Raw genomic sequence first — 25,633 nt, 5'->3', positions numbered from 1 at the left:
CCCTCCTCTTGGGAGGAGGCACAAAGAGGGTGTACTCACCCTTAGGGCTAGTAGCCATTGGCTACTAACCCCCCAGACCTAAACACGCCCTTAAATTTAGTATTTAAGGGCTCTCCCTGAACCTAGAAACTAGATTCCTGCAACTACAAGAAGGACTGCCTAGCTGAAAACCCCTGCAGAGGAAGACCAGAAGACAACAACTGCCTTGGCTCCAGAAACTCACCGGCCTGTCTCCTGCCTTCCAAAGAACTCTGCTCCAGCGACGCCTTCCAAAGGGACCAGCGACCTCTGAATCCTCTGAGGACTGCCCTGCTTCGACGACGACAAGAAACTCCCGAGGACAGCGAACCTGCTCCAAAAAGACTGCAACTTTATCCAAAGGAGCAGCTTTAAAGACCCCTGCAATCTCCCCGCAAGAAGCGTGAGACTTGCAACACTGCACCCGGCGACCCCGACTCGGCTGGTGGAGAACCAACACCTCAGGGAAGACCCCCGGACTACTCTACGACTGTGAGTACCAAAACCTGTCCCCCCTGAGCCCCCACAGCGCCGCCTGCAGAGGGAATCCCGAGGCTTCCCCTGACCGCGACTCTCTGAAACCTAAGTCCCGACGCCTGGAAAAGACCCTGCACCCGCAGCCCCCAGGACCTGAAGGACCGGACTTTCACTGCAGAAGTGACCCCCAGGAGTCCCTCTCCCTTGCCCAAGTGGAGGTTTCCCCGAGGAAGCCCCCCCTTGCCTGCCTGCAGCGCTGAAGAGATCCCTTGATCTCTCATTGACTTCCATTGCGAACCCGACGCTTGTTCTAACACTGCACCCGGCCGCCCCCGCGCCGCTGAGGGTGAAATTTCTGTGTGGGCTTGTGTCCCCCCCGGTGCCCTACAAAACCCCCCTGGTCTGCCCTCCGAAGACGCGGGTACTTACCTGCTGGCAGACTGGAACCGGGGCACCCCCTTTTCTCCATTGAAGCCTATGCGTTTTGGGCACCACTTTGAACTCTGCACCTGACCGGTCCTGAGCTGCTGGTGTGGTAACTTTGGGGTTGCTCTGAACCCCCAACGGTGGGCTACCTTGGACCAAGAACTGAACCCTGTAAGTGTCGTACTTACCTGGTAAAACTAACAAACTTACCTCCCCCAGGAACTGTGAAAATTGCACTGTGTCCACTTTTAAAATAGCTATTTGTGAATAACTTGAAAAGTATACATGCAATTGAAATGATTCAAAGTTCCTAATGTACTTACCTGCAATACCTTTCAAACAAGATATTACATGTTAAATTTGAACCTGTGGTTCTTAAAATAAACTAAGAAAAGATATTTTTCTATAACAAAACCTATTGGCTGGATTTGTCTGAGTGTGTGTACCTCATTTATTGTCTATGTACAACAAATGCTTAACACTACTCCTTGGATAAGCCTACTGCTCGACCACACTACCACAAAATAGTGCATTAGTATGCTCTTTTTACCACTATTTTACCTCTAAGGGGAACCCTTGGACTCTGTGCATGCTATTCCTTACTTTGAAATAGCACATACTGAGCCAACTTCCTACAGCTGGTCCCTGTGTAAAGTGTCGCTGGAGCAATGTCTTTAGAAGTGGGGACACAGGCCGGTAGAGCTGGGGCCAAAGCAGTTGGTGTCTCAGTCTTCTCTGCAGGGTTTTTCAGCTTAGCAGTCCTCCTGCAGCGCTGAAGAGATCCCTTGATCTCTCATTGACTTCCATTGCGAACCCGACGCTTGTTCTAACACTGCACCCAGCCGCCCCCGCGCCGCTGAGGGTGAAATTTCTGTGTGGGCTTGTGTCCCCCCCGATGCCCTACAAAACCCCCCTGGTCTGCCCTCCGAAAACGCGGGTACTTACCTGCTGGCAGACTGGAACCGGGGCACCCCCTTCTCTCCATTGGAGCCTATGCGTTTTGGGCACCACTTTGAACTCTGCACCTGACCGGCCCTGAGCTGCTGGTGTGGTAACTTTGGGGTTGCTCTGAACCCCCAACGGTGGGCTACCTTGGACCAAGAACTGAACCCTGTAAGTGTCTTACTTACCTGGTAAAACTAACAAAAACTTACCTCCCCCAGGAACTGTGAAAATTGCACTGTGTCCACTTTTAAAATAGCTATTTGTGAGTAACTTGAAAAGTATACATGCAATTGAAATGATTCAAAGTTCCTAATGTACTTACCTGCAATACCTTTCAAACAAGATATTACATGTTAAATTTGAACCTGTGGTTCTTAAAATAAACTAAGAAAAGATATTTTTCTATAACAAAACCTATTGGCTGGATTTGTCTCCGAGTGTGTGTACCTCATTTATTGTCTATGTGTATGTACAACAAATGCTTAACACTACTCCTTGGATAAGCCTACTGCTCGACCACACTACCACAAAATAGAGCATTAGTATTATCTCTTTTTACCACTATTTTACCTCTAAGGGGAACCCTTGGACTCTGTGCATGCTATTCCTTACTTTGAAATAGCACATACAGAGCCAACTTCCTACATTGGTGGATCAGCGGTGGGGTACAAGACTTTGCATTTGCTGGACTACTCAGCCAATACCTGATCACACGACAAATTCCAAAATTGTCATTAGAAATTGATTTTTGCAATTTGAAAAGTTTTCTAAATTCTTAAACGTCCTGCTAGGGCCTTGTGTTAGTCCCTGTTAGCATTTTCTTTTAGAGTTTAAAAGTTTGGTAAAAGTTTGAATTAGATTCTAGAACTAGTTTTAGTTTCTTAAAAAGTATTCCAACTTTTAGAAGCATAATGTCTAATACAGATGTGAATGTGGTGGAACTCGACACCACACCTTACCTCCACCTACAGATGAGAGAGTTAAGGTCACTCTGTAAACTAAAGAAAATAGCAATGGGCTCCAGACCTTCCAAACTACAGCTCCAGGAGCTGTTGGCAGAGTTTGAAAGAGCCAACCCCTCTGAGGATGGCAACACAGAGGATGAAGATAGTGACTTGGAGGAAAATTCCCCCCTACCAGTCCTATTTAGGGAGAACAGGGCCTCTCAAGCCCTGTCTCCAAACATAATAGTCAGAGATGCTGTTCCCCTCACAGGAGGGACCAACATCTCTGAAATCACTGAGGATAACTCCAGTGAAGAGGACATCCAGTTAGCCAGGATGGCCAAAAGATTGGCTTTGGAAAGACAGATCCTAGCCATAGAAAGGGAAAGACAAGAGATGGGCCTAGGACCCATCAATGGTGGCAGCAACATAACTAGGGTCAGAGATTCTCCTGACATGTTGAAAATCCCCAAAGGGATTGTAACTAAATATGAAGATGGTGATGACATCACCAAATGGTTCACAGCTTTTGAGAGGGCTTGTGAAACCAGAAAAGTGAACAAATCTCACTGGGGTGCTCTCCTTTGGGAAATGTTCACAGGAAAGTGTAGGGATAGACTCCTCACACTCTCTAAAAAAGATGCAGCATCTTATGACCTCATGAAGGGTACCCTGATTGAGGGCTTTGGATTCTCCACTGAGGAGTATAGAATTAGATTCAGGGGGGCTCAAAAATCCTCGAGCCAGACCTGGGTTGATTATGTTGACTACTCAGTGAAAACACTGGATGGTTGGGTAACTGGAAATGGAGTGTATGACTATGTGGGGCTTTATAATTTGTTTATGAAAGAACACATTTTAAGTAACTGCTTCAATGAAAAGTTGCATCAGTATCTGGTAGACCTAGGTCCAATTTCTCCCCAAGAATTGGGAAAGAAGGCAGACCACTGGGTCAAGACTAGGGTAACCAAAACTTCCACTGGGGGTGACCAAAAGAAAGGGGTTACAAAGCCTCCTCAGGAGAAAGTGGGTGACACTAGAAACAAAGAAAAAGAGTCCCCTGTAGGCCCCCAAAAACCAGACCAGGTGGGTGGGCCCAGAGACACAACCCAAAACAAAGGTGGGTACCAGGGTAAGAGCTGGGATGCCACTAAGGCATGGTGCCATAACTGTAAACAGACAGGGCACCACACCAAGGACACTTCTTGTCCCAAAAACAAACCCCCTAGCAAAATTCCAGGGGTGACCAGTGTAGCCATTGGGGATGACTCCTCAGATGAGGAGGTCTTCATAGCCTTCAACTGGAAAAAGGGCCCAACAGGTGAGTTGGAGATTCCAGAGGGAAGTAGACACTTCCACCACCTACTGGTGAATGGAATCCCAGCCACTGCCCTGAGAGACACTTGTGCCAGTCACACTATTGTGCATGACAGGCTGGTGTTCTCAAACCAGTACATCCCAGGTGAGATGGCCAGAGTAAGAGTTAGCCCAGACAGGGTCACTGATAGGCCTGTGGCTTTTGTGCCCATAGAAGTGGGTGGGACTTTTAGCTGGAGAAGGGTGGTAGTCAGTACAGACCTCCCCCTTGATTGTCTCCTTGGAAATGACTACCCAGAGGTTAGTCAGAGCCCAAGAGAGGAACTGGTCCAGTGCCAGTCCTCTCCCAAGGATTCTGGAGTGCCTGCCTCTGCAGTAAATGCAAGTAGGCCCCAGAAGAAAAAGAAAAGGAAACAGAGTAGGAAAGGTGGACAACCTTTAGCCAAGGTTCCAGCAAGCCAAGGAGATTCTGCTCCAGTAGGGGAAAACTCCAAAAGTGGCTCTGATAAAGTCCAACCTGACCCACAAGAAGTCCTGGTTAGTCAGGCAACTGTTAAGCCTGATTGGGTGGCTCCTCAGCTAACAGAAGAAAGAGTGGAAGAAGGGTGTTTACTACAAGATGTGGTAACCCCCCACTCTAATACAGCAGACAGGCACCCTGAACCCAAAGAAGCCTGTAACTTAGCCCCTTCCCTTGTAGGTGAAGAGCTAAAGGTGGGGTTCTGGGCACTGATAGCGGTCAGTGGCCTCTGCTGGGTGTTAGCCTTTATGGCTGCACTATCCTTGGCATGGTGGTCTGACCCCATGCCAAATAGCAAGTTAGGCCCCCTGACCCTGTTGGTCATGGTGGGGTTACTCCAGCTCTGGGTAACCTCTTTGGGTAAGCTAGGGGTGACCCTGGCTAAGATAAGATTAGCAGAGGTGGATACCTCTAACCCCAAAATAGAGAGAATGGGTGAAGACATAAAAAGCACAGACAAGAGGCAGTTCAGACTAGGTCCTATCACTGTGGAAGTGGGTCAGTTCCCCAGAGGGAATGACCTGAACAGGAGGATGTAAGGCAGAGTAGGCCCTGCAACAAAGCAGCCTATTTCCTCTACTCTTCCTCGCCTGACAGACTAGGAAGACTCTCCCAGCTTTGGCTGAGTCTCCTGGCCTGTGGGCTGGGGGGGGCTTGTGTAAAGAAATGGCTCCCTGTTGCAGTTACCCCCCACTTTTTGCCTGATACTGATGCTGACTTGACTGAGAAGTGTGCTGGGACCCTGCTTACCAGGCCCCAGCACCAGTGTTCTTTCACCTAAAATGTACCATTGTTTCCACAATTGGCACAACCCTGGCACCTAGGTAAGTCCCTTGTAACTGGTACCGCTGGTACCAAGGGCCCTGATGCCAGGGAAGATCTCTAAGGGCTGCAGCATGTCTTATGCCACCCTAGGGACCCCTCACTCAGCACAGACACACTGCTTGCCAGCTTGTGTGTGCTGATGGGAGAAAATGACTAAGTCGACATGGCACTCCCCTCAGGGTGCCATGCCAACCTCCCACTGCCTGTGGCATAGGTAAGTCACCCCTCTAGTAGGCCTTACAGCCCTAAGGCAGGGTGCACTATACCACAGGTGAGGGCATATGTGCATGAGCACTATGCCCCTACAGTGTCTAAGCAAAACCTTAGACATTGTAAGTGCAGGGTAGCCATAAGAGTATATGGGCTGGGAGTCTGTCAAAAACGAACTCCACAGCTCCATAATGGCTACACTGAATACTGGGAAGTTTAGTATCAAACTTCTCAGAATAATAAACCCACACTGATGCCAGTGTTGGATTTATTAAAAAATGCACACAGAGGGCATCTTAGAGATACCCCCTGTATTTTACCCAATTGTTCAGTGCAGGACTGACTGGTCTGTGCCAGCCTGCTGCTGAGAGACGAGTGTCTGACCTCATGCGGTGAGAGCCTTTGTGCTCTGAGGACAGAAACAAAGCCTGCTCTGGGTGGAGGTGCTTCACACCTCCCCCCTGCAGGAACTGTAACACCTAGCAGTGAGCTTCAAAGGCTCAAGCTTCGTGTTACAATGCCCCAGGGCACTCCAGCTAGTGGAGATGCCCGCTCCCTGGACCCAGCCCCCACTTTTGGCGGCAAGTCCAGGAGAGATAATGAGAAAAACAAGGAGGAGTCACTGGCCAGGCAGGACAGCCCCTAAGGTGTCCTGAGCTGAGGTGACTCTGACTTTTAGAAATCCTCCATCTTGCAGATGGAGGATTCCCCCAATAGGATTAGGGATGTGTAGGAAGTTGGCTCTGTATGTGCTATTTCAAAGTAAGGAATAGCATGCACAGAGTCCAAGGGTTCCCCTTAGAGGTAAAATAGTGGTAAAAATAGATAATACCAATGCTCTATTTTGTGGTAGTGTGGTCGAGCAGTAGGCTTATCCAAGGAGTAGTGTTAAGCATTTGTTGCACATACACATAGACAATAAATGAGGTACACACACTCAGAGACAAATCCAGCCAATAGGTTTTGTTATAGAAAATGAAAATGTCACTTACCCAGTGTACATCTGTTCGTGGCATCAGTCGCAGTAGATTCGCATGTTCTGCAATAGCTCGCCATCTGGTGTTGGGCCGGAGTGTTACAAGTTGTTTTTCTTCGAAGAAGTCTTTCGAGTCACGGGACCGAGTGACTCCTCCTTTTGTCTCCATTGCGCATGGGCGTCGACTCCATCCTCGATTGTTTTTCCCCGCAGAGGGTGAGGTAGGAGTTGAATTGTAGTAATAGTGCCCATGCAATGGAGTGACTAAGTATGCACCTATTTAAGGTTGAGATGATACATATATAAATAATTGAAGGTAACTTCCAAACTGCTACAGGCTCCCGGGGAGGCGGGTGGGCACATGCGAATCTACTGCGACTGATGCCACGAACAGATGTACACTGGGTAAGTGACATTTTCAGTTCGATGGCATCTGTCGCTGTAGATACGCATGTTCTGCATAGACTAGTAAGCAGTTATTTCCCCAAAAGCGGTGGATCAGCCTGTAGGAGTGGAAGTAGTCTGAAATAATGTCCTTAATACGGCTTGACCTACTGTGGCTTGTTGTGCGGATAACACGTCTACACAGTAGTGCTTGGTGAATGTGTGAGGCGTAGACCATGTGGCTGCCTTACATATTTCTTGCATTGGGATGTTTCCTAGAAAGGCCATGGTAGCACCTTTCTTTCTGGTTGAGTGTGCCCTTGGTGTAATGGGCAGCTGTCGTTTAGCTTTAAGGTAGCAGATTTGGATGCATTTAACTATCCATCTGGCTATACCTTGTTTTGAAATTGGGTTTCCTGCATGAGGTTTTTGAAATGCAATAAAGAGTTGTTTAGTCTTTCTGATGTTTTTTGTTCTGTCAATGTAATACATCAATGCTCTTTTGACATCTAATGTATGTAGTGCCCTTTCAGCTACGGTATCTGGCTGTGGAAAGAACACTGGAAGTTCCACTGTTTGATTTAGATGGAACGGTGAAATAACCTTTGGCAAAAATTTAGGATTGGTCCTTAGGACGACTTTATTTTTGTGTAGTTGTATAAAAGGTTCCTGTATTGTAAACGCCTGAATCTCGCTTACTCTTCTTAGGGAAGTAATGGTGATGAGAAATGCCACCTTCCAGGTTAGGAACTGTATGTCGCAGGAGTGCATGGGTTCAAAAGGTGGACCCATAAGACTAGTTAGGACAACATTTAGGTTCCATGAAGGAACAGGTAGTGTTCTTGGTGGTATAATTCTCCTAAGGCCCTCCATGAATGCTTTAATGACTGGTATCTTATATAGGGAAGTTGAATAGGTAGTCTGCAGGTATGCAGATATTGCTGCAAGGTGAATCTTAATGGAAGAGAAAGCTAGGTTAGATTTTTGTAAGTGAAGCAAGTAACCCACTACATGTTCTGGAGTTGTGTGTAATGGTTGTATTTGATTAATATGGCAGTAGCAAACAAACCTCTTCCATTTACTTGCATAGCAGTGCCTGGTGGATGGCCTTCTGGCTTGTTTTATGACTTCCATACATTCTTGGGTAAGTTGTAAGTGCCCGAATTCTAGGATTTCAGGAGCCAGATTGCTAGATTCAGCGATGCTGGATCTGGGTGTCTGATCTTTTGGTTGTGCTGTGTCAACAGATCTGGCCTGTTGGGCAATTTGATGCAGGGTACTACTGATAGGTCTAGCAGCGTTGTGTACCAGGGTTGCCTTGCCCAAGTTGGTGCTATCAATATGAGTTTGAGTTTGCTTTGACTGAGTTTGTTTACCAGGTAAGGAAGGAGAGGGAGAGGAGGAAAAGCGTAAGCAAATATCCCTGACCAGTTCATCCATAGGGCATTGCCTTGGGATTGTTTGTGTGGGTATCTGGATGCGAAGTTTTGGCATTTTGCGTTCTCCCTTGTCGCAAACAAGTCTATTTGAGGTGTTCCCCAGAGTTTGAAATAAGTGTTCAGAATTTGGGGGTGAATTTCCCATTCGTGGACCTGTTGGTGATCTCGAGAGAGATTGTCTGCGAGTTGATTTTGGATCCCTGGTATAAACTGTGCAATTAGGCGAATTTGGTTGTGAATTGCCCAATGCCAAATTTTTTGTGCTAGCAGGCTTAACTGCGTGGAGTGCGTCCCCCCCTGCTTGTTTAGATAATACATTGTTGTCATGTTGTCTGTTTTGACGAGAATGTATTTGTGAACTATTATTGGTTGGAAAGCTTTTAGTGCTTGAAAAACTGCTAGAAGTTCTAGGTGATTGATATGCAGTTTTGTTTGATGTACGTTCCATTGTCCTTGTATGCTGTGTTGATCGAGGTGTGCTCCCCACCCTGTCATGGAAGCATCTGTTGTTATTACGTATTGTGGCACTGGGTCTTGGAAAGGCCGCCCTTTGTTTAAATTTATGTTGTTCCACCACAGAAGCGAGAGGTAAGTTTGGCGGTCTATTAACACCAGATCTAGAAGGTGACCCTGTGCTTGAGACCACTGTGATGCTAGGCATTGTTGTAAGGGCCTCATGTGCAGTCTTGCGTTTGGGACAATGGCTATGCATGATGACATCATGCCTAGGAGTTGTAATACCATCTTTGCCTGTATCTTTTGTGTTGGATACATGCGTTGTATGATGGTGTTGAAATTTAGAATTCTTTGTGGACTTGGAGTGGCTACTCCCTTTGATGTGTCTATTATGGCTCCTAGGTATTGTTGTACCTTGCGCGGCAGAATGTTGGATTTTGTAAAGTTGACGGTGAACCCGAGTTTGAAGAGGGTTTGTATGATCTGATTTGTGTGATTTGAGCACTGTATGAACGAATGGGCCTTGATTAGCCAGTCGTCCAAATATGGGAACACATGTATTTGCTGCCTTCTTATGTGTGCAGCGACTACCGCTAGACATTTGGTAAAGACTCTTGGTGCGGTTGTTAATCCGAAAGGCAGTACCTTGAATTGATAATGTATTCCTTTGAATACAAACCTTAGGTATTTCCTGTGCGATGGGTGTATTGGTATATGGAAATAAGCATCCTTGAGGTCTAAAGTTGCCATGTAGTCGTGTAGTTTTAGCAATGGCAATACTTCTTGTAGTGTGACCATGTGGAAGTGGTCTGATTTGATGAAAGTGTTCACTACTCTGAGGTCTAGGATTGGTCTCAGTGTTTTGTCCTTCTTTGGTATCAGAAAGTACAGTGAGTAAACTCCTGTGTTTATTTGTGTGTTTGGCACTAATTCGATTGCATTCTTTTGCAATAGTGCCTGCACTTCTATCTCCAGGAGATTGGAATGGTGTGTTGTTAAATTTTGTGCTTTTGGTGGTATGTTTGGAGGGAATTGTAGAAATTCTATGCAATAACCATGTTGGATAATTGCTAGAACCCAAGTGTCTGTAGTGATTTCCTCCCATGCTTTGTAATAATGACCTATTCTTCCCCCCACTGGTGTTGTGTGGAGGGGGTGAGTGACCTGTGAGTCACTGTTTAGTAGTAGGGGCTTTGGGGCTTTGAAATCTTCCTCTATTTCTAGGGAATTGCCCTCCTCTATATTGTCCCCGAAAACCTCCTCTATACTGTCCCTGGTAACTGGACGGTGTGGCTTGTGAGGTGCTGGCTTGTGTGCTTTGACCTCGAAACCCCCCTCGAAAGGGCGTTTTACGGAATGTGCTGTAATTCCCTCTGCTCTGCGGGGAGTAGAGTGCGCCCATGGCTTTGGCAGTGTCCGTATCTTTTTTGAGTTTCTCAATCGCTGTGTCCACTTCTGGACCGAACAGTTCTTTTTCATTAAAAGGCATATTGAGAACTGCTTGTTGAATCTCTGGTTTAAATCCAGACGTTCGGAGCCATGCATGCCTTCTGATAGTTACAGATGTATTAATTGTCCGTGCAGCTGTATCTGCAGCGTCCATGGAGGAGCGTATCTGGTTGTTGGAGATGGTCTGTCCCTCCTCAACCACTTGTTTTCCCCTATTTTGTAAGTCCTTGGGCAGATGTTCAATGAGATGTTGCATCTCGTCCCAGTGGGCTCTGTCATAGCGCGCAAGTAGTGCCTGGGAGTTCGCGATGCGCCACTGGTTTGCAGCTTGTGCTGCGACTCTTTTACCAGCTGCATCGAACTTGCGGCTTTCTTTATCTGGGGGTGGTGCATCTCCAGATGTGTGAGAGTTGGCCCTTTTCCTAGCTGCTCCTACAACGACAGAGTCTGGTGGCAGCTGTGTAGTGATGAAAGCCGGGTCTGTAGGAGGCGCCTTATACTTTTTTTCCACCCTTGGTGTGATTGCCCTACTTTTGACCGGCTCCTTAAAGATGTCTTTTGCGTGCCGGAGCATACCAGGGGGCATAGGCAGGCTTTGGTAGGAGCTGTGGGTGGAGGAGAGTGTGTTGAATAAGAAATCATCCTCGACCTGTTCTGAGTGGAGGCTTACGTTGTGAAATTGTGCTGCTCTAGCCACCACTTGAGAATAGGCGGTGCTGTCTTCTGGTGGAGATGGCTTTGTAGGGTATGCCTCCGGACTGTTATCTGACACTGGGGCGTCGTATAGGTCCCATGCGTCCTGATCTTGGTCACCCTGGCTCATGGTGGTGTGAGCTGGGGAGTGTGATGGAGTTTGTGCTGGTGAGACGTTAATCACGGGCGGAGGAGAGGGTGGTGGGGTAACTCTTTTCACCACTTTTGGTTGTGGTGTCTGTTCCGTCTGGAACTCCAACCTTCTCTTTCTCCTAATGGGGGGAAGGGTGCTTATTTTTCCTGTCCCCTGCTGTATGAAGATACGCTTTTGCGTATGGTCCACATCAGTTGCTTGTAGCTCTTCCTCAAACCTTTGCTTCTGCATTTGGGAGGTTAGCGAGTGCTCTTCTGTATAAGAGCCTGAAGCTGGGTCGCTTGCAGTTTGTTTCGGCATCGAAACCCTGTCTGCGTGTTTTTTCGGCTCCGAGGTGATTCTTTTCTTTTTCGGGGCCGAAACCTCTCGGCGTCGATCTGTTTCGGTGCCGCTGTCTCGGCGTCGAGCCGTGTCCACACCGGCATCTCGGTGTCGAGGCTTGTCTCCAGCACTTTCTCGGTCCCGAGAAGGCTGCGTGCCGGTGTCTCAACCGGAGTCGGACGATCTCGGCACTGTTTGGGCCTGTTTCGGTGCCGACGGTCGGTCACCGAATTTATGGGTCGAGCCATGGCCTGGTGGCAGTGGCGTCCCCTGGGCCTTGTAAATGTTCTTCTGAGTGGATTTCGACGTCTTACTCACGGTTTGTGTATCGTCGAATCCTTCGGAGTCTGAGTCTTGGATCGAGAAGGTACCTTCCTCTTCCTGTTCCTCGAACTCTCGTTGGGCTGTCGGTGCGGACGCCATCTGAAGTCTTCTGGCTCGACGGTCTCGGAGTGTTTTTCGGGACCGGAACGCACGACAGGCCTCGCAGGTGTCTTCGCTGTGCTCAGGTGACAGGCACAGGTTGCAGACCAAGTGTTGGTCTGTGTAGGGGTATTTATTGTGGCATTTGGGGCAGAAACGGAACGGGGTCCGTTCCATCGGCGTTCTTCAGCACGCGGTCGGGCCGACCAGGCCCCGACGGAGGATCGAAAAACTACCCCGAAGGGCACCGGAGCTCTTCGATCTTCGATGCGGTGTGGAATCTAAGTACGCCGATCCCGAACGCAACAATACCGACGAAAATCTTCCGAAATTAGCTAATTTTCCGTTCCGAAACTCGGAGCGACAGGAACACGTCCGAATCCGATGGCGGAAAAAAAACAATCGAAGATGGAGTCGACGCCCATGCGCAATGGAGACAGAAGGAGGAGTCACTCGGTCCCGTGACTCGAAAGACTTCTTCGAAGAAAAACAACTTGTAACACTCCGGCCCAACACCAGATGGCGAGCTATTGCAGAACATGCGTATCTACAGCGACAGATGCCATCGAACATATATTTTCTTAGTTTATTTTAAGAACCACAGGTTCAAATTTAACATGTAATATCTTGTTTGAAAGGTATTGCAGGTAAGTACATTAGGAACTTTGAATCATTTCAATTGCATGTATACTTTTCAAGTTATTCACAAATAGCTATTTTAAAAGTGGACACTTAGTGCAATTTTCACAGTTCCTGGGGGAGGTAAGTTTTGGTTAGTTTTACCAGGTAAGTAAGACACTTACAGGGTTCAGTTCTTGGTCCAAGGTAGCCCACCGTTGGGGGTTCAGAGCAACCCCAAAGTTACCACACCAGCAGCTCAGGGCCGGTCAGGTGCAGAGTTCAAAGTGGTGCCCAAAACGCATAGGCTTCAATGGAGAGAAGGGGGTGACCCGGTTCCAGTCTGCCAACAGGTAAGTACCCGCGTCTTCGGAGGGCAGACCAGGGGGGTTTTGTAGGGCACCGGGGGGGACACAAGCCCACACAGAAATTTCACCCTCAGCGGCGCGGGGGCGGCCGGGTGCAGTGTTAGAACAAGCGTCGGGTTCGCAATGGAAGTCAATGAGAGATCAAGGGATCTCTTCAGCGCTGCAGGCAGGCAAGGGGGGGCTTCCTCGGGGAAACCTCCACTTGGGCAAGGGAGAGGGACTCCTGGGGGTCACTTCTGCAGTGAAAGTCCGGTCCTTCAGGTCCTGGGGGCTGCGGGTGCAGGGTCTTTTCCAGGCGTTTGGACTTAGGTTTCAGAGAGTTGCGGTCAGGGGAAGCCTCGGGATTCCCTCTGCAGGCGGCGCTGTGGGGGCTCAGGGGGGACAGGTTTTGGTACTCACAGTCGTAGAGTAGTCCGGGGGTCCTCCCTGAGGTGTTGGTTCTCCACCAGCCGAGTCGGGGTCGCCGGGTGCAGTGTTGCAAGTCTCACGCTTCTTGCGGGGAGATTGCAGGGTTCTTTAAAGCTGCTCCTTTGGATAAAGTTGCAGTCTTTTTGGAGCAGGTCCGCGGGAGTTTCTTGTCGTCGTCGAAGCAGGGCAGTCCTCAGAGGATGCAGAGGTCGCTGGTCCCTTTGGAAGGCGTCGCTGGAGCAGAGTTCTTTGGAAGGCAGGAGACAGGCCGGTGAGTTTCTGGAGCCAAGGCAGTTGTTGTCTTCTGGTCTTCCTCTGCAGGGGTTTTCAGCTAGGCAGTCCTTCTTGTTGTTGCAGGAATCTAATTTCTTAGGTTCAGGGGAGCCCTTAAATACTAAATTTAAGGGTGTGTTTAGGTCTGGGGGGTTAGTAGCCAATGGCTACTAGCCCTGAGGGTGGGTACACCCTCTTTGTGCCTCCTCCCAAGGGGAGGGGGTCACATTCCTATCCCTATTGGGGGAATCCTCCTCCAACAAGATGGAGGATTTCTAAAAGTCAGAGTCACCTCAGCTCAGGACACCTTAGGGGCTGTCCTGACTGGCCAGTGACTCCTCCTTGTTTTTCTCATTATCTCTCCTGGACTTGCCGCCAAAAGTGGGGGCTGGGTCCAGGAGGCGGGCATCTCCACTAGCTGGAGTGCCCTGGGGCATTGTAACACGAAGCTTGAGCCTTTGAAGCTCACTGCTAGGTGTTACAGTTCCTGCAGGGGGGAGGTGTGAAGCACCTCCACTCAGAGCAGGCTTTGTTTCTGTCCTCAGAGAGCACAAAGGCTCTCACCGCATGAGGTCAGACACTCGTCTCTCAGCAGCAGGCTGGCACAGACCAGTCAGTCCTGCACTGAACAATTGGGTAAAATACAGGGGGTATCTCTAAGATGCCCTCTGTGTGCATTTTTTAATAAATCCAACACTGGCATCAGTGTGGGTTTATTATTCTGAGAAGTTTGATACTAAACTTCCCAGTATTCAGTGTAGCCATTATGGAGCTGTGGAGTTCGTTTTTGACAGACTCCCAGCCCATATACTCTTATGGCTACCCTGCACTTACAATGTCTAAGGTTTTGCTTAGACACTGTAGGGGCATAGTGCTCATGCACATATGCCCTCACCTGTGGTATAGTGCACCCTGCCTTAGGGCTGTAAGGCCTACTAGAGGGGTGACTTACCTATGCCACAGGCAGTGGGAGGTTGGCATGGCACCCTGAGGGGAGTGCCATGTCGACTTAGTCATTTTCTCCCATCAGCACACACAAGCTGGCAAGCAGTGTGTCTGTGCTGAGTGAGGGGTCCCTAGGGTGGCATAAGACATGCTGCAGCCCTTAGAGACCTTCCCTGGCATCAGGGCCCTTGGTACCAGGGGTACCAGTTACAAGGGACTTACCTAGGTGCCAGGGTTGTGCCAATTGTGGAAACAATGGTACATTTTAGGTGTAAGAACACTGGTGCTGGGGCCTGGTTAGCAGGGTCCCAGCACACTTCTCAGTCAAGTCAGCATCAGTATCAGGCAAAAAGTGGGGGGTAACTGCAACAGGGAGCCATTTCTTTACAGGATGTGACCCCCTCCCCTTGGGAGGAGGCACAAAGAGGGTGTACTCACCCTTAGGGCTAGTAGCCATTGGCTACTAACCCCCCAGACCTAAACACGCCCTTAAATTTAGTATTTAAGGGCTCTCCCTGAACCTAGAAACTAGATTCCTGCAACTACAAGAAGAAGGACTGCCTAGCTGAAAACCCCTGCAGAGGAAGACCAGAAGACAACAACTGCCTTGGCTCCAGAAACTCACCGGCCTGTCTCCTGCCTTCCAAAGAACTCTGCTCCAGCGACGCCTTCCAAAGGGACCAGCGACCTCTGAATCCTCTGAGGACTGCCCTGCTTAGACGACGACAAGAAACTCCCGAGGACAGCGGACCTGCTCCAAAAAGACTGCAACTTTATCCAAAGGAGCAGCTTTAAAGACCCCTGCAATCTCCCCGCAAGAAGCGTGAGACTTGCAACACTGCACCCGGCGACCCCGACTCGGCTGGTGGAGAACCAACACCTCAGGGAGGACCCCCGGACTACTCTACGACTGAGTACCAAAACCTGTCCCCCCTGAGCCCCCACAGCGCCGCTGACCGCGACTCTCTGAAACCTAAGTCCCGACGCCTGGAAAAGACCCTGCACCCGCAGCCCCCAGGACCTGAAGGACCGGACTTTCACTGCAGAAGTGACCCCCAGGAGTCCCTCTCCCTTGCCCAAGTGGAGGTTTCCCCGAGGAAGCCCCCCTTGCCTGCCTGCAGCGCTGAAGAGATCCCTTGATGTCTCATTGACTTCCATTGCGAACCCGACGCTTGTTCTAACACTGCACCCGGCCGCCCCCGCGCCGCTGAGGGTGAAATTTCTGTGTGGGCTTGTGTCCCCCCCGGTGCCCTACAAAACCCCCCTGGTCTGCCCTCCGAAGACGCGGGTACTTACCTGCTGGCAGACTGGAACCGGGGCACCCCCCTTCTCTCCATTGGAGCCTATGCGTTTTGGGCACCACTTTGAACTCTGCACCTGACCGGCCCTGAGCTGCTGGTGTGGTAACTTTGGGGTTGCTCTGAACCCCCAACGGTGGGCTACCTTGGACCAAGAACTGAACCCTGTAAGTGTCTTACTTACCTGGTAAAACTAACAAAAACTTACCTCCCCCAGGAACTGTGAAAATTGCAGTGTCCACTTTTAAAATAGCTATTTGTGAATAACTTGAAAAGTATACATGCAATTGAAATGATTCAAAGTTCCTAATGTACTTACCTGCAATACCTTTCAAACAAGATATTACATGTTAAATTTGAACCTGTGGTTCTTAAAATAAACTAAGAAAAGATATTTTTCTATACAAAACCTATTGGCTGGATTTGTCTCTGAGTGTGTGTACCTCATTTATTGTCTGTGTATGTACAACAAATGCTTAACACTACTCCTTGGATAAGCCTACTGCTCGACCACACTACCACAAAATAGAGCATTAGTATTATCTCTTTTTGCCACTATCTTACCTCTAAGGGGAACCCTTGGACTCTGTGCATGCTATTCCTTACTTTGAAATAGCACATACAGAGCCAACTTCCTACAATAGAGCATTAGTATTATCTCTTTTTACCACTATTTTACCTCTAAGGGGAACCCTTGGACTCTGTGCATGCTATTCCTTACTTTGAAATAGCACATACAGAGCCAACTTCCTACACTAAGCAAAACCTTAGACATTGTAAGTGCAGGGTAGCCATAAGAGTGTATGGCCTGGGAGTCTGTCAAAAACGAACCCCGCAGCTCCATAATGGCTACACTGAATACTGGGAAGTTTAGTACCAAACTTCTCAGAATAATAAACCCACACTGATGCCAGTGTTGGATTCATAAAAAAATGCACACAGAGGGCATCTTAGAGATACCCCCTGTATTTTACCCAATTGTTCAGTGCAGGACTGACTGGTCTGTGCCAGCCTGCTGCTGAGAGACGAGTTTCTGACCCCATGTGGTGAGGGCCTTTGTGCTCTCTGGGGACAGAAACTAAAGCCTGCTCTGGGTGGAGGTGCTTCACACCTCCCCCCCTGCAGGAACTGTAACACCTAGCAGTGAGCCTCAAGGGCTCAGGCTTTGTGTTACAATTCCCCAGGGCATTCCAGCTAGTGGAGATGCCCGCCCCCTGGACACAGCCCCCACTTTTGGCGGCAAGTCCAGGAGAGATAATGAGAAAAACAAGGAGGAGTCACTGGCCAGTCAGGACAGCCCCTAAGGTGTCCTGAGCTGAGGTGACTGACTTTTAGAAATCCTCCATCTTGCAGATGGAAGGTTCCCCCAATAGGATTAGGGATGTGCCCCCCTACCCTCAGGGAGGAGGCACAAAAAGGGTGTAGCCACCCTCAAGGACAGTAGCCATTGGCTACTGCCCTCCCCGACCTAAACACACCCCTAAATTCAGTATTTAGGGGCTCCCCAGAACCTAGGAAACTAGATTCCTGCAACCTAAGAAGAAGACGACTGCTAAGCTGAAAAACCCTGCAGAGAAGACGGAGACACCAACTGCTTTGGACCCAGCTCTACCGGCCTGTCTCCCCACTTCTAAAGACACTGCTCCAGAGACGCTTTCCCCAGGGACCAGCGACCTCTGAATCCTCAGAGGACTGTCCTGCTCTAGAAGGACCAAGAAACTCCAGAGGACAGCGGCTCTGTTCATCCAAGACTGCAACTTTGTTTCAAAGGAGCAACTTTAAAACAACTGCGTTTCCCGCCGGAAGCGTGAGACTTGCTACTCTGCACCCGACGGCCCCAACTCGACTTGTGGAGAAACAACACTTCAGGGAGGACTCCCCAGCGACTAAGACACTGAGTAGCCAGAGTTGCCCAGCCTGAGCCCCCACAGCGACGCCTGCAGAGGGAATCCGGAGGCTCCCCCTGACCGCGACTGCCTGACTCCCAGATCCCGACGCCTGGTAAAGACTCTGCACCCGCAGCCCCCAGGACCTGAAAGATCGTAACTCCAGTGCAGGAGTGACCCCCAGGAGGCCCTCTCCCTTGCCCAGGTGGTGGCTACCCCGAGGAGCCCCCCCTTGCCTGCATCGCTGAAGAGACCCCTTGGTCTCCCATTGATTTACATTGGAAACCCGACGCGTGTTTGCACACTGCACCCGGCCGCCCCCGTGCTGCTGAGGGTGTACTTTGTGTGCTAACTTGTGTGCCACCCCCCCCCCCCCCCGGTGCCCTACAAAACCCCCCTGGTCTGCCCTCCGAAGACGCGGGTACTTACCTGCTGGCAGACTGGAAACGGGGCACCCCCTTATCCATTGAAGCCTATGCGTTTTGGGCACCACTTTGACCCCTGCACCTGACTGGCCCTGAGCTGCTGGTGTGGTAACTTTGGGGTTGCTCTGAACCCCCAACGGTGGGCTACTTTGGACCCAAACTTGAACCCCGTAGGTGGTTTACTTACCTGCGAGAACTAACCATTACTTACCTCCCCTAGGAACTGTGAAAATTGCAGTGTCTAGTTTTAAAATAGCTATATGTGATTTATTTGAAAAGTATATATACTATTGTGATTATTCAAAGTTCCTAAAGTACTTACCTGCAATACCTTTCATTTGAAGTATTACATGTAAAATTTGAACCTGTGGTTCTTAAAATAAACTAAGAAAATATATTTTTCTATACAAAAACCGATTGGCCTAGAATTGTCTCTGAGTGTGTGTTCCTCATTTAGTGCCTGTGTGTATGTACAACAAATGCTTAACACTACTCCTTTGATAAGCCTACTGCTCGACCACACTACCACAAAATAGAGCATTAGTATTATCTCTTTTTGCCACTATCTTACCTCTAAGGGGAACCCTTGGACTCTGTGCATGCTATTTCTTACTTTGAAATAGTACATACAGAGACAACTTCCTACAACCCCCATGAACCACCCCCAGCGACGCCTGCAGAGGGAATCCAGAGGCTCCCTCTGACGCCTGCTTCAAAGAACCCGACGCCTGGTAAAGACACTGCACCCGCAGCCCCCAGGACTGAAGGATCCGACCTCCAGTGCAGAAGCGACCCCCAGGTGGCCCTCTCCCTTGACCAGGTGGTGGCTACCCCGAGGAGCGCCCCCCCTTTCCTGCCTGCTTCGCTGAAAAGACCCCTGGGTCTGCCATTGAAACCTATTGCAAACCAGACGCCTGTTTGCACTCTGCACCCAGCCGCTGAGGGTGTACTTTTTGTGCTGACTTGTGTCCCCCCCGGTGCCCAAAAAACCCCCCCTGGTCTGCCCTCCGAAGACACGGGTACTTACCTGCTGGCAGACTGGAACCGGGGCACCCCCTTCTCCATTGAAGCCTATGTGTTTTGGGCACCACTTTGACCTCTGCACCTGACCGGCCCTGAGCTACTGGTGTGGTAACTTTGGGGTTGTCCTGAACCCCCAACGGTGGGCTACCTTGGACCCAACTTTGAACCCTGTAGGTGGTTTACTTACCTGCAAAACTAACAAATACTTACCTCCCCCAGGAACTGTTGAAAATTGCAGTGTCTAGTTTTAAAATAGCTTACTGCCATTTGTGTGAACACTGTATATGATATTTTGCTCATTCAAAGTTCCTAAGTTACCTAAGTGAAATACCTTTCATTTGAAGTATTACTTCTAAATCTTGAACCTGTGGTTCTTAAAATAAAAATAAACGAAATAAAAGAAAATATATTTTTCTATACAAAAACCTATTGGCCTGGAATTGTCTTCGAGTGTGTGTTCCTCATTTATTGCCTGTGTGTGTACAACAAATGCTCAACACTACCCTCTGATAAGCCTACTGCTCGACCACACTATCACAAAATAGAGCATTAGAATTCTCTTTATGCCACTATCTTACCTCTAAGGGGAACCCTTGGACTCTGTGCATACTATTTCTTACTTTGAAATAGTACATACAGAGCCAACTTCCTACAGTGTGTGTTGAGGAGGGGGAGGGGAGGTCAAACTGCAACAAGGAGCCATTTTCCAACAGAGATCATGAAGTAATAATATAACCATTACACTGGCCAAAAGGGATAATTGAGCAGAATAACTCACCATAAAGAGCCTGTGGGGCTGGCTGGTCCGTAGGAGGATACTGTGGTGCTGTAGGTGACACCATTGCTTGTGGGTGGCTCCCAGAGAGTATTCGTGGGTTATTCTGAAGCATTGGTGCAAATACAGGCTAAATAGAGAAGACACAAAATCAGGTTGTTTGCATCAAATTAATCACGAATATGAAAATGAGTTAGTTACTTACCTGTAACTGTAGTTCTCCAGTATTGGAATCTTTCATAGATTCTGTAAAGAAATGGCTCCCTGTTGCAGTTACCCCCCACTTTTTGCCTGATACTGATGCTGACTTGACTGAGAAGTGTGCTGGGACCCTGCTAACCAGGCCCCAGCACCAGTGTTCTTTCACCTAAAATGTACCATTGTCTGCACAATTGGCACAACCCTGGCACCCAGGTAAGTCCCTTGTAACTGGTACCCCTGGTACCAAGGGCCCTGATGCCAGGGAAGGTTTCTAATGGCTGCAGCATGTCTTATGCCACCCTAGGGACCCCTCACTCAGCACAGAGACACTGCTTGCCAGCTTGTGTGTGCTGGTGGGGAGAAGATGACTAAGTCGACATGGCACTCCCCTCAGGGTGCCATGCCAACCTCACACTGCCTATGCAGTATAGATAAGTCACCCCTCTAGTAGGCCTTACAGTCCTAAGGCAGGGTGCACTATACCATAGGTGAGAGCACCAGTGCATGAGCACTGTGCCCCTACAGTGTCTAAGTCAAACCTTAGACATTCTAAGTGCAGGGTAGCCATAAGAGTATATGGTCTGGGAGTCTGTCATGCACGAACTCCACAGTTCCATAATGGCTACACTGAATACTGGGAAGTTTGGTATCAAACTTCTCAGAATAATAAACCCACACTGATGCCAGTGTTGGGATTTATTAAAAAATGCACACAGAGGGCACCTTAGAGATGCCCCCTGTATTTTACCCAATTGTTCAGTGCAAGACTGACTGGTCTGTGCCAGCCTGCTGCTGAGAGATGAGTTTCTGACCCCATGTGGTGAGGGCCTTTGTGCTCTCTGAGGACAGAAACAAAAGCCTGCTCTGGGTGGAGGTGCTTCACACCTCCCCCGTGCAGGAACTGTAACACCTAGCAGTGAGCCTCAAAGGCTCAGGCTTCGTGTTACAATGCCCCAGGGCACTCCAGCTAGTGGAGATGCCTGCCCCCTGGACACAGCCCCCACTTTTGGCAGCAAGTCTAGGAGAGGTAATGAGAAAAACAAGGAGGAGTCACTGGCCAGTCAGGACAGCCCCTAAGGTGTCCTGAGCTGAGGTGACTGACTTTTAGAAATCCTCCATCTTGCGGATGGAGGATTCCCCCAATAGGATTAGGGATGTGCCCCCCTCCCCTCAGGGAGGAGGCACAAAGAGGGTGTAGCCACCCTCAGGGCTAGTAGCCATTGGCTACTAACCCCCCCAGACCTAAACACACCCCTAAATCGAGTATTTAGGTGCTCCCCAGAACCTAGGAACTCAGATTCCTGCAACCTCAGAAAAAGAGGACTGCTAAGCTGAAAAACCCTGCAGAGAAGACTGAGACACCAACTGCTTTGGCCCCAGCTCTACCGGCCTGTGTCCCCACTTCTAAAGACATTGCTCCAGCGACACTTACACAGGGACCAGCTGTAGGAAGTTGGCTCTGTATGTGCTATTTCAAAGTAAAGAATAGCATGCACAGAGTCCAAGGGTTCCCCTTAGAGGTAAAATAGTGGTAAAAAGAGCATACTAATGCACTATTTTGTGGTAGTGTGGTCGAGCAGTAGGCTTATCCAAGGAGTAGTGTTAAGCATTTGTTGTACATAGACAATAAATGAGGTACACACACTCAGACAAATCCAGCCAATAGGTTTTGTTATAGAAAAATATCTTTTCTTAGTTTATTTTAAGAACCACAGGTTCAAATTTAACATGTAATATCTTGTTTGAAAGGTATTGCAGGTAAGTACATTAGGAACTTTGAATCATTTCAATTGCATGTATACTTTTCAAGTTATTCACAAATAGCTATTTTAAAAGTGGACACAGTGCAATTTTCACAGTTCCTGGGGGAGGTAAGTTTGTTAGTTTTACCAGGTAAGTACGACACTTACAGGGTTCAGTTCTTGGTCCAAGGTAGCCCACCGTTGGGGGTTCAGAGCAACCCCAAAGTTACCACACCAGCAGCTCAGGACCGGTCAGGTGCAGAGTTCAAAGTGGTGCCCAAAACGCATAGGCTTCAATGGAGAAAAGGGGGTGCCCCGGTTCCAGTCTGCCAGCAGGTAAGTACCCGCGTCTTCGGAGGGCAGACCAGGGGGGTTTTGTAGGGCACCGGGGGGGACACAAGCCCACACAGAAATTTCACCCTCAGCGGCGCGGGGGCGGCCGGGTGCAGTGTTAGAACAAGCGTCGGGTTCGCAATGGAAGTCAATGAGAGATCAAGGGATCTCTTCAGCGCTGCAGGCAGGCAAGGGGGGGCTTCCTCGGGGAAACCTCCACTTGGGCAAGGGAGAGGGACTCCTGGGGGTCACTTCTGCAGTGAAAGTCCGGTCCTTCAGGTCCTGGGGGCTGCGGGTGCAGGGTCTTTTCCAGGCGTCGGGACTTAGGTTTCAGAGAGTCGCGGTCAGGGGAAGCCTCGGGATTCCCTCTGCAGGCGGCGCTGTGGGGGCTCAGGGGGGACAGGTTTTGGTACTCAGTCGTAGAGTAGTCCGGGGGTCCTCCCTGAGGTGTTGGTTCTCCACCAGCCGAGTCAGGGTCGCCGGGTGCAGTGTTGCAAGTCTCACGCTTCTTGCGGGGAGATTGCAGGGTTCTTTAAAGCTGCTCCTTTGGATAAAGTTGCAGTCTTTTTGGAGCAGGTCCGCTGTCCTCGGCAGTTTCTTGTCGTCGTCGAAGCAGGGCAGTCCTCAGAGGATTCAGAGGTCGCTGGTCCCTTTGGAAGGCGTCGCTGGAGCAGAGTTCTTTGGAAGGCAGGAGACAGGCCAGTGAGTTTCTGGAGCCAAGGCAGTTGTTGTCTTCTGGTCTTCCTCTGCAGGGGTTTTCAGCTAGGCAGTCCTTCTTGTTGTTGCAGGAATCTAAATCTTTAGGTTCAGGGAAGCCCTTAAATACTAAATTTAAGGGCGTGTTTAGGTCTGGGGGGTTAGTAGCCAATGGCTACTAGCCCTGAGGGTGAGTACACCCTCTTTGTGCCTCCTCCCAAGGGGAGGGGGTCACATCCCTAATCCTATTGGGGGAATCCTCCATCTGCAAGATGGAGGATTTCTAAAAGTCAGAGTCACCTCAGCTCAGGACACCTTAGGGGCTGTCCTGACTGGCCAGTGACTCCTCCTTGTTATTCTCATTATTTTCTCCGGCCTTGCCGCCAAAAGTGGGGGCCGGGGCCGGAGGGGGCGGGCAACTCCACTAGCTGGAGTGTCCTGCGGTGCTGTGACAAAGGGGTGAGCCTTTGAGGCTCACCGCCAGGTGTTACAGCTCCTGCCTGGGGGAGGTGTTAGCATCTCCACCCAGTGCAGGCTTTGTTACTGGCCTCAGAGTGACAAAGGCACTCTCCCCATGGGGCCAGCAACATGTCTCTAGTGTGGCAGGCTGCTGGAACCAGTCAGCCTACACAGATAGTCGGTTAAGTTTCAGGGGGCACATCTAAGGTGCCCTCTGTGGTGTATTTTACAATAAAATGTACACTGGCATCAGTGTGCATTTATTGTGCTGAGAAGTTTGATACCAAACTTCCCAGTTTTCAGTGTAGCCATTATGGTGCTGTGGAGTTTGTGCATGACAGACTCCCAGACCATATACTCTTATGGCTACCCTGCACTTACAATGTCTAAGGTTTTGCTTAGACACTGTAGGGGCACAGTGCTCATGCACTGGTACCCTCACCTATGGTATAGTGCACCCTGCCTTAGGGCTGTAAGGCCTGCTAGAGGGGTGTCTTACCTATACTGCATAGGCAGTGAGAGGCTGGCATGGCACCCTGAGGGGAGTGCCATGTCGACTTACTCATTTTGTTCTCACTAGCACACACAAGCTGGTAAGCAGTGTGTCTGTGCTGGGTGAGGGGTCTCTAGGGTGGCATACTACCTGCTGCAGCCCTTAGAGACCTTCCCTGGCATCAGGGCCGTTGGTACCAGAGGTACCAGTTACAAGGGACTTATCTGGGTGCCAGGGTGTGCCAATTGTGGAATCAAAAGTACAGGTTAGGGAAAGAACACTGGTGCTGGGGCCAGGTTAGCAGGCCTCAGCACACTTTCAATTCAAAACATAGCATCAGCAAAGGAAAAAGTCAGGGGGTAACCATGCCAAGGAGGCATTTCCTTACACCAGCGACCTCTGAAGCGTCAGAGGACTGCCTTGCATCTAGAAGGACCAAGAACTCCCGAGGACAGCGGCTCTGTTCACCAAAGAAGCAACTTTGAAATAACTCTTGTTTCCTGCCGGAAGCGTGAGACTTGCTACTCTGCACCGACGCCCCCGGCTCGACTTGGAGAACAAACACTTCAGGGAGGACTCCCCGGCGACTGCAAGACCGCAAGTAGCCAGAGTTGACCCCCCTGAGCCCCCACAGTGACGCCTGCAGAGGGAATCCCAAGGCTCCCCCTGACTGCGACTGCCTGCTTCCAAGAACCCGACACCTGGTAGGGACACTGCAACCGCAGCCCCCAGGACCTGAAGGATCCAACCTCCAGTGCAGGAGCGACCCCCAGGTAGCCCTCTCCCTTGCCCAGGTGGTGGCTACCCCGAGGAGCCCCCCCCCTTGCCTGCCTACATCGATGAAGAGACCCCTTGGTCTCCCATTGCTTACTATTACAAACCTGACGCCTGTTTGCACACTGCACCCGGCCGCCCCCGTGCCGCTGAGGGTGTACTCTCTGTGTGGACTACTGCTCGACCACACTACCACAAAATAGAGCATTAGTATTATCTCTTTTTGCCACTATCTTACCTCTAAGGGGAACCCTTTGACTCTGTGCGTACTATTCCTTACTTTGAAATAGTGCATACAGAGCCAACTTCCTACAGATTCACATGCTTGAATCATTCCCCATCATCGAGATGGGAATCCCCGGTAGAAATATATTAACACAAGGGCCCTAGGCCTCTTCAATTTAATACTCTGTCATTTTAAGAACAAGGACCAAACTTGAGCATCCACCAATCAGATGACATCACCCTCTAGAATCCTCCTGAGAGAAGCTGCAGCACCTCAGATTTTCCAAGCACAAGTGCATTAAGGATAGGAATAGAGAAAAAGAGATAGAGGTGAAAGTGAGCTTCTCCGGGGAAGGGGTTGGGTCACATGTGAATCTATGAAAGATTCCAATACTGGAGAATGAAAATGTCACTTACCCAGTGTACATCTGTTCGTGGCATCAGTCGCAGTAGATTCGCATGTTCTGCAATAGCTCGCCATCTGGTGTTGGGCCGGAGTGTTACAAGTTGTTTTTCTTCGAAGAAGTCTTTCGAGTCACGGGACCGAGTGACTCCTCCTTTTGTCTCCATTGCGCATGGGCGTCGACTCCATCCTCGATTGTTTTTCCCCGCAGAGGGTGAGGTAGGAGTTGAATTGTAGTAATAGTGCCCATGCAATGGAGTGACTAAGTATGCACTTATTTAAGGTTGAGATGATACATATATAAATAATTG

General features: G+C 49.5%; 1 protein-coding gene across 5 annotated transcripts in view; it reads right to left on the bottom strand.

Annotated features, from left to right (window-relative positions):
• Window positions 1-25,633, bottom strand: part of ATXN2L (ataxin 2 like) — a 531,841-nt gene that overhangs the window by 196,570 nt on the left and 309,638 nt on the right. For all 5 annotated transcript variants that reach the window (XM_069243921.1, XM_069243920.1, XM_069243923.1 and 2 more), the window contains one exon: window positions 20,000-20,126. In XM_069243921.1, coding sequence (XP_069100022.1) covers window positions 20,000-20,126 — 127 coding nt within the window. The remainder of the gene's footprint in view (window positions 1-19,999; window positions 20,127-25,633) is intronic.

The sequence above is a fragment of the Pleurodeles waltl genome, chromosome 7 (assembly GCF_031143425.1).
Source record: "Pleurodeles waltl isolate 20211129_DDA chromosome 7, aPleWal1.hap1.20221129, whole genome shotgun sequence".
Taxonomy (NCBI): Eukaryota; Metazoa; Chordata; class Amphibia; order Caudata; family Salamandridae; genus Pleurodeles; species Pleurodeles waltl.
This window is presented reverse-complemented; position numbering and strand designations above follow the sequence as displayed.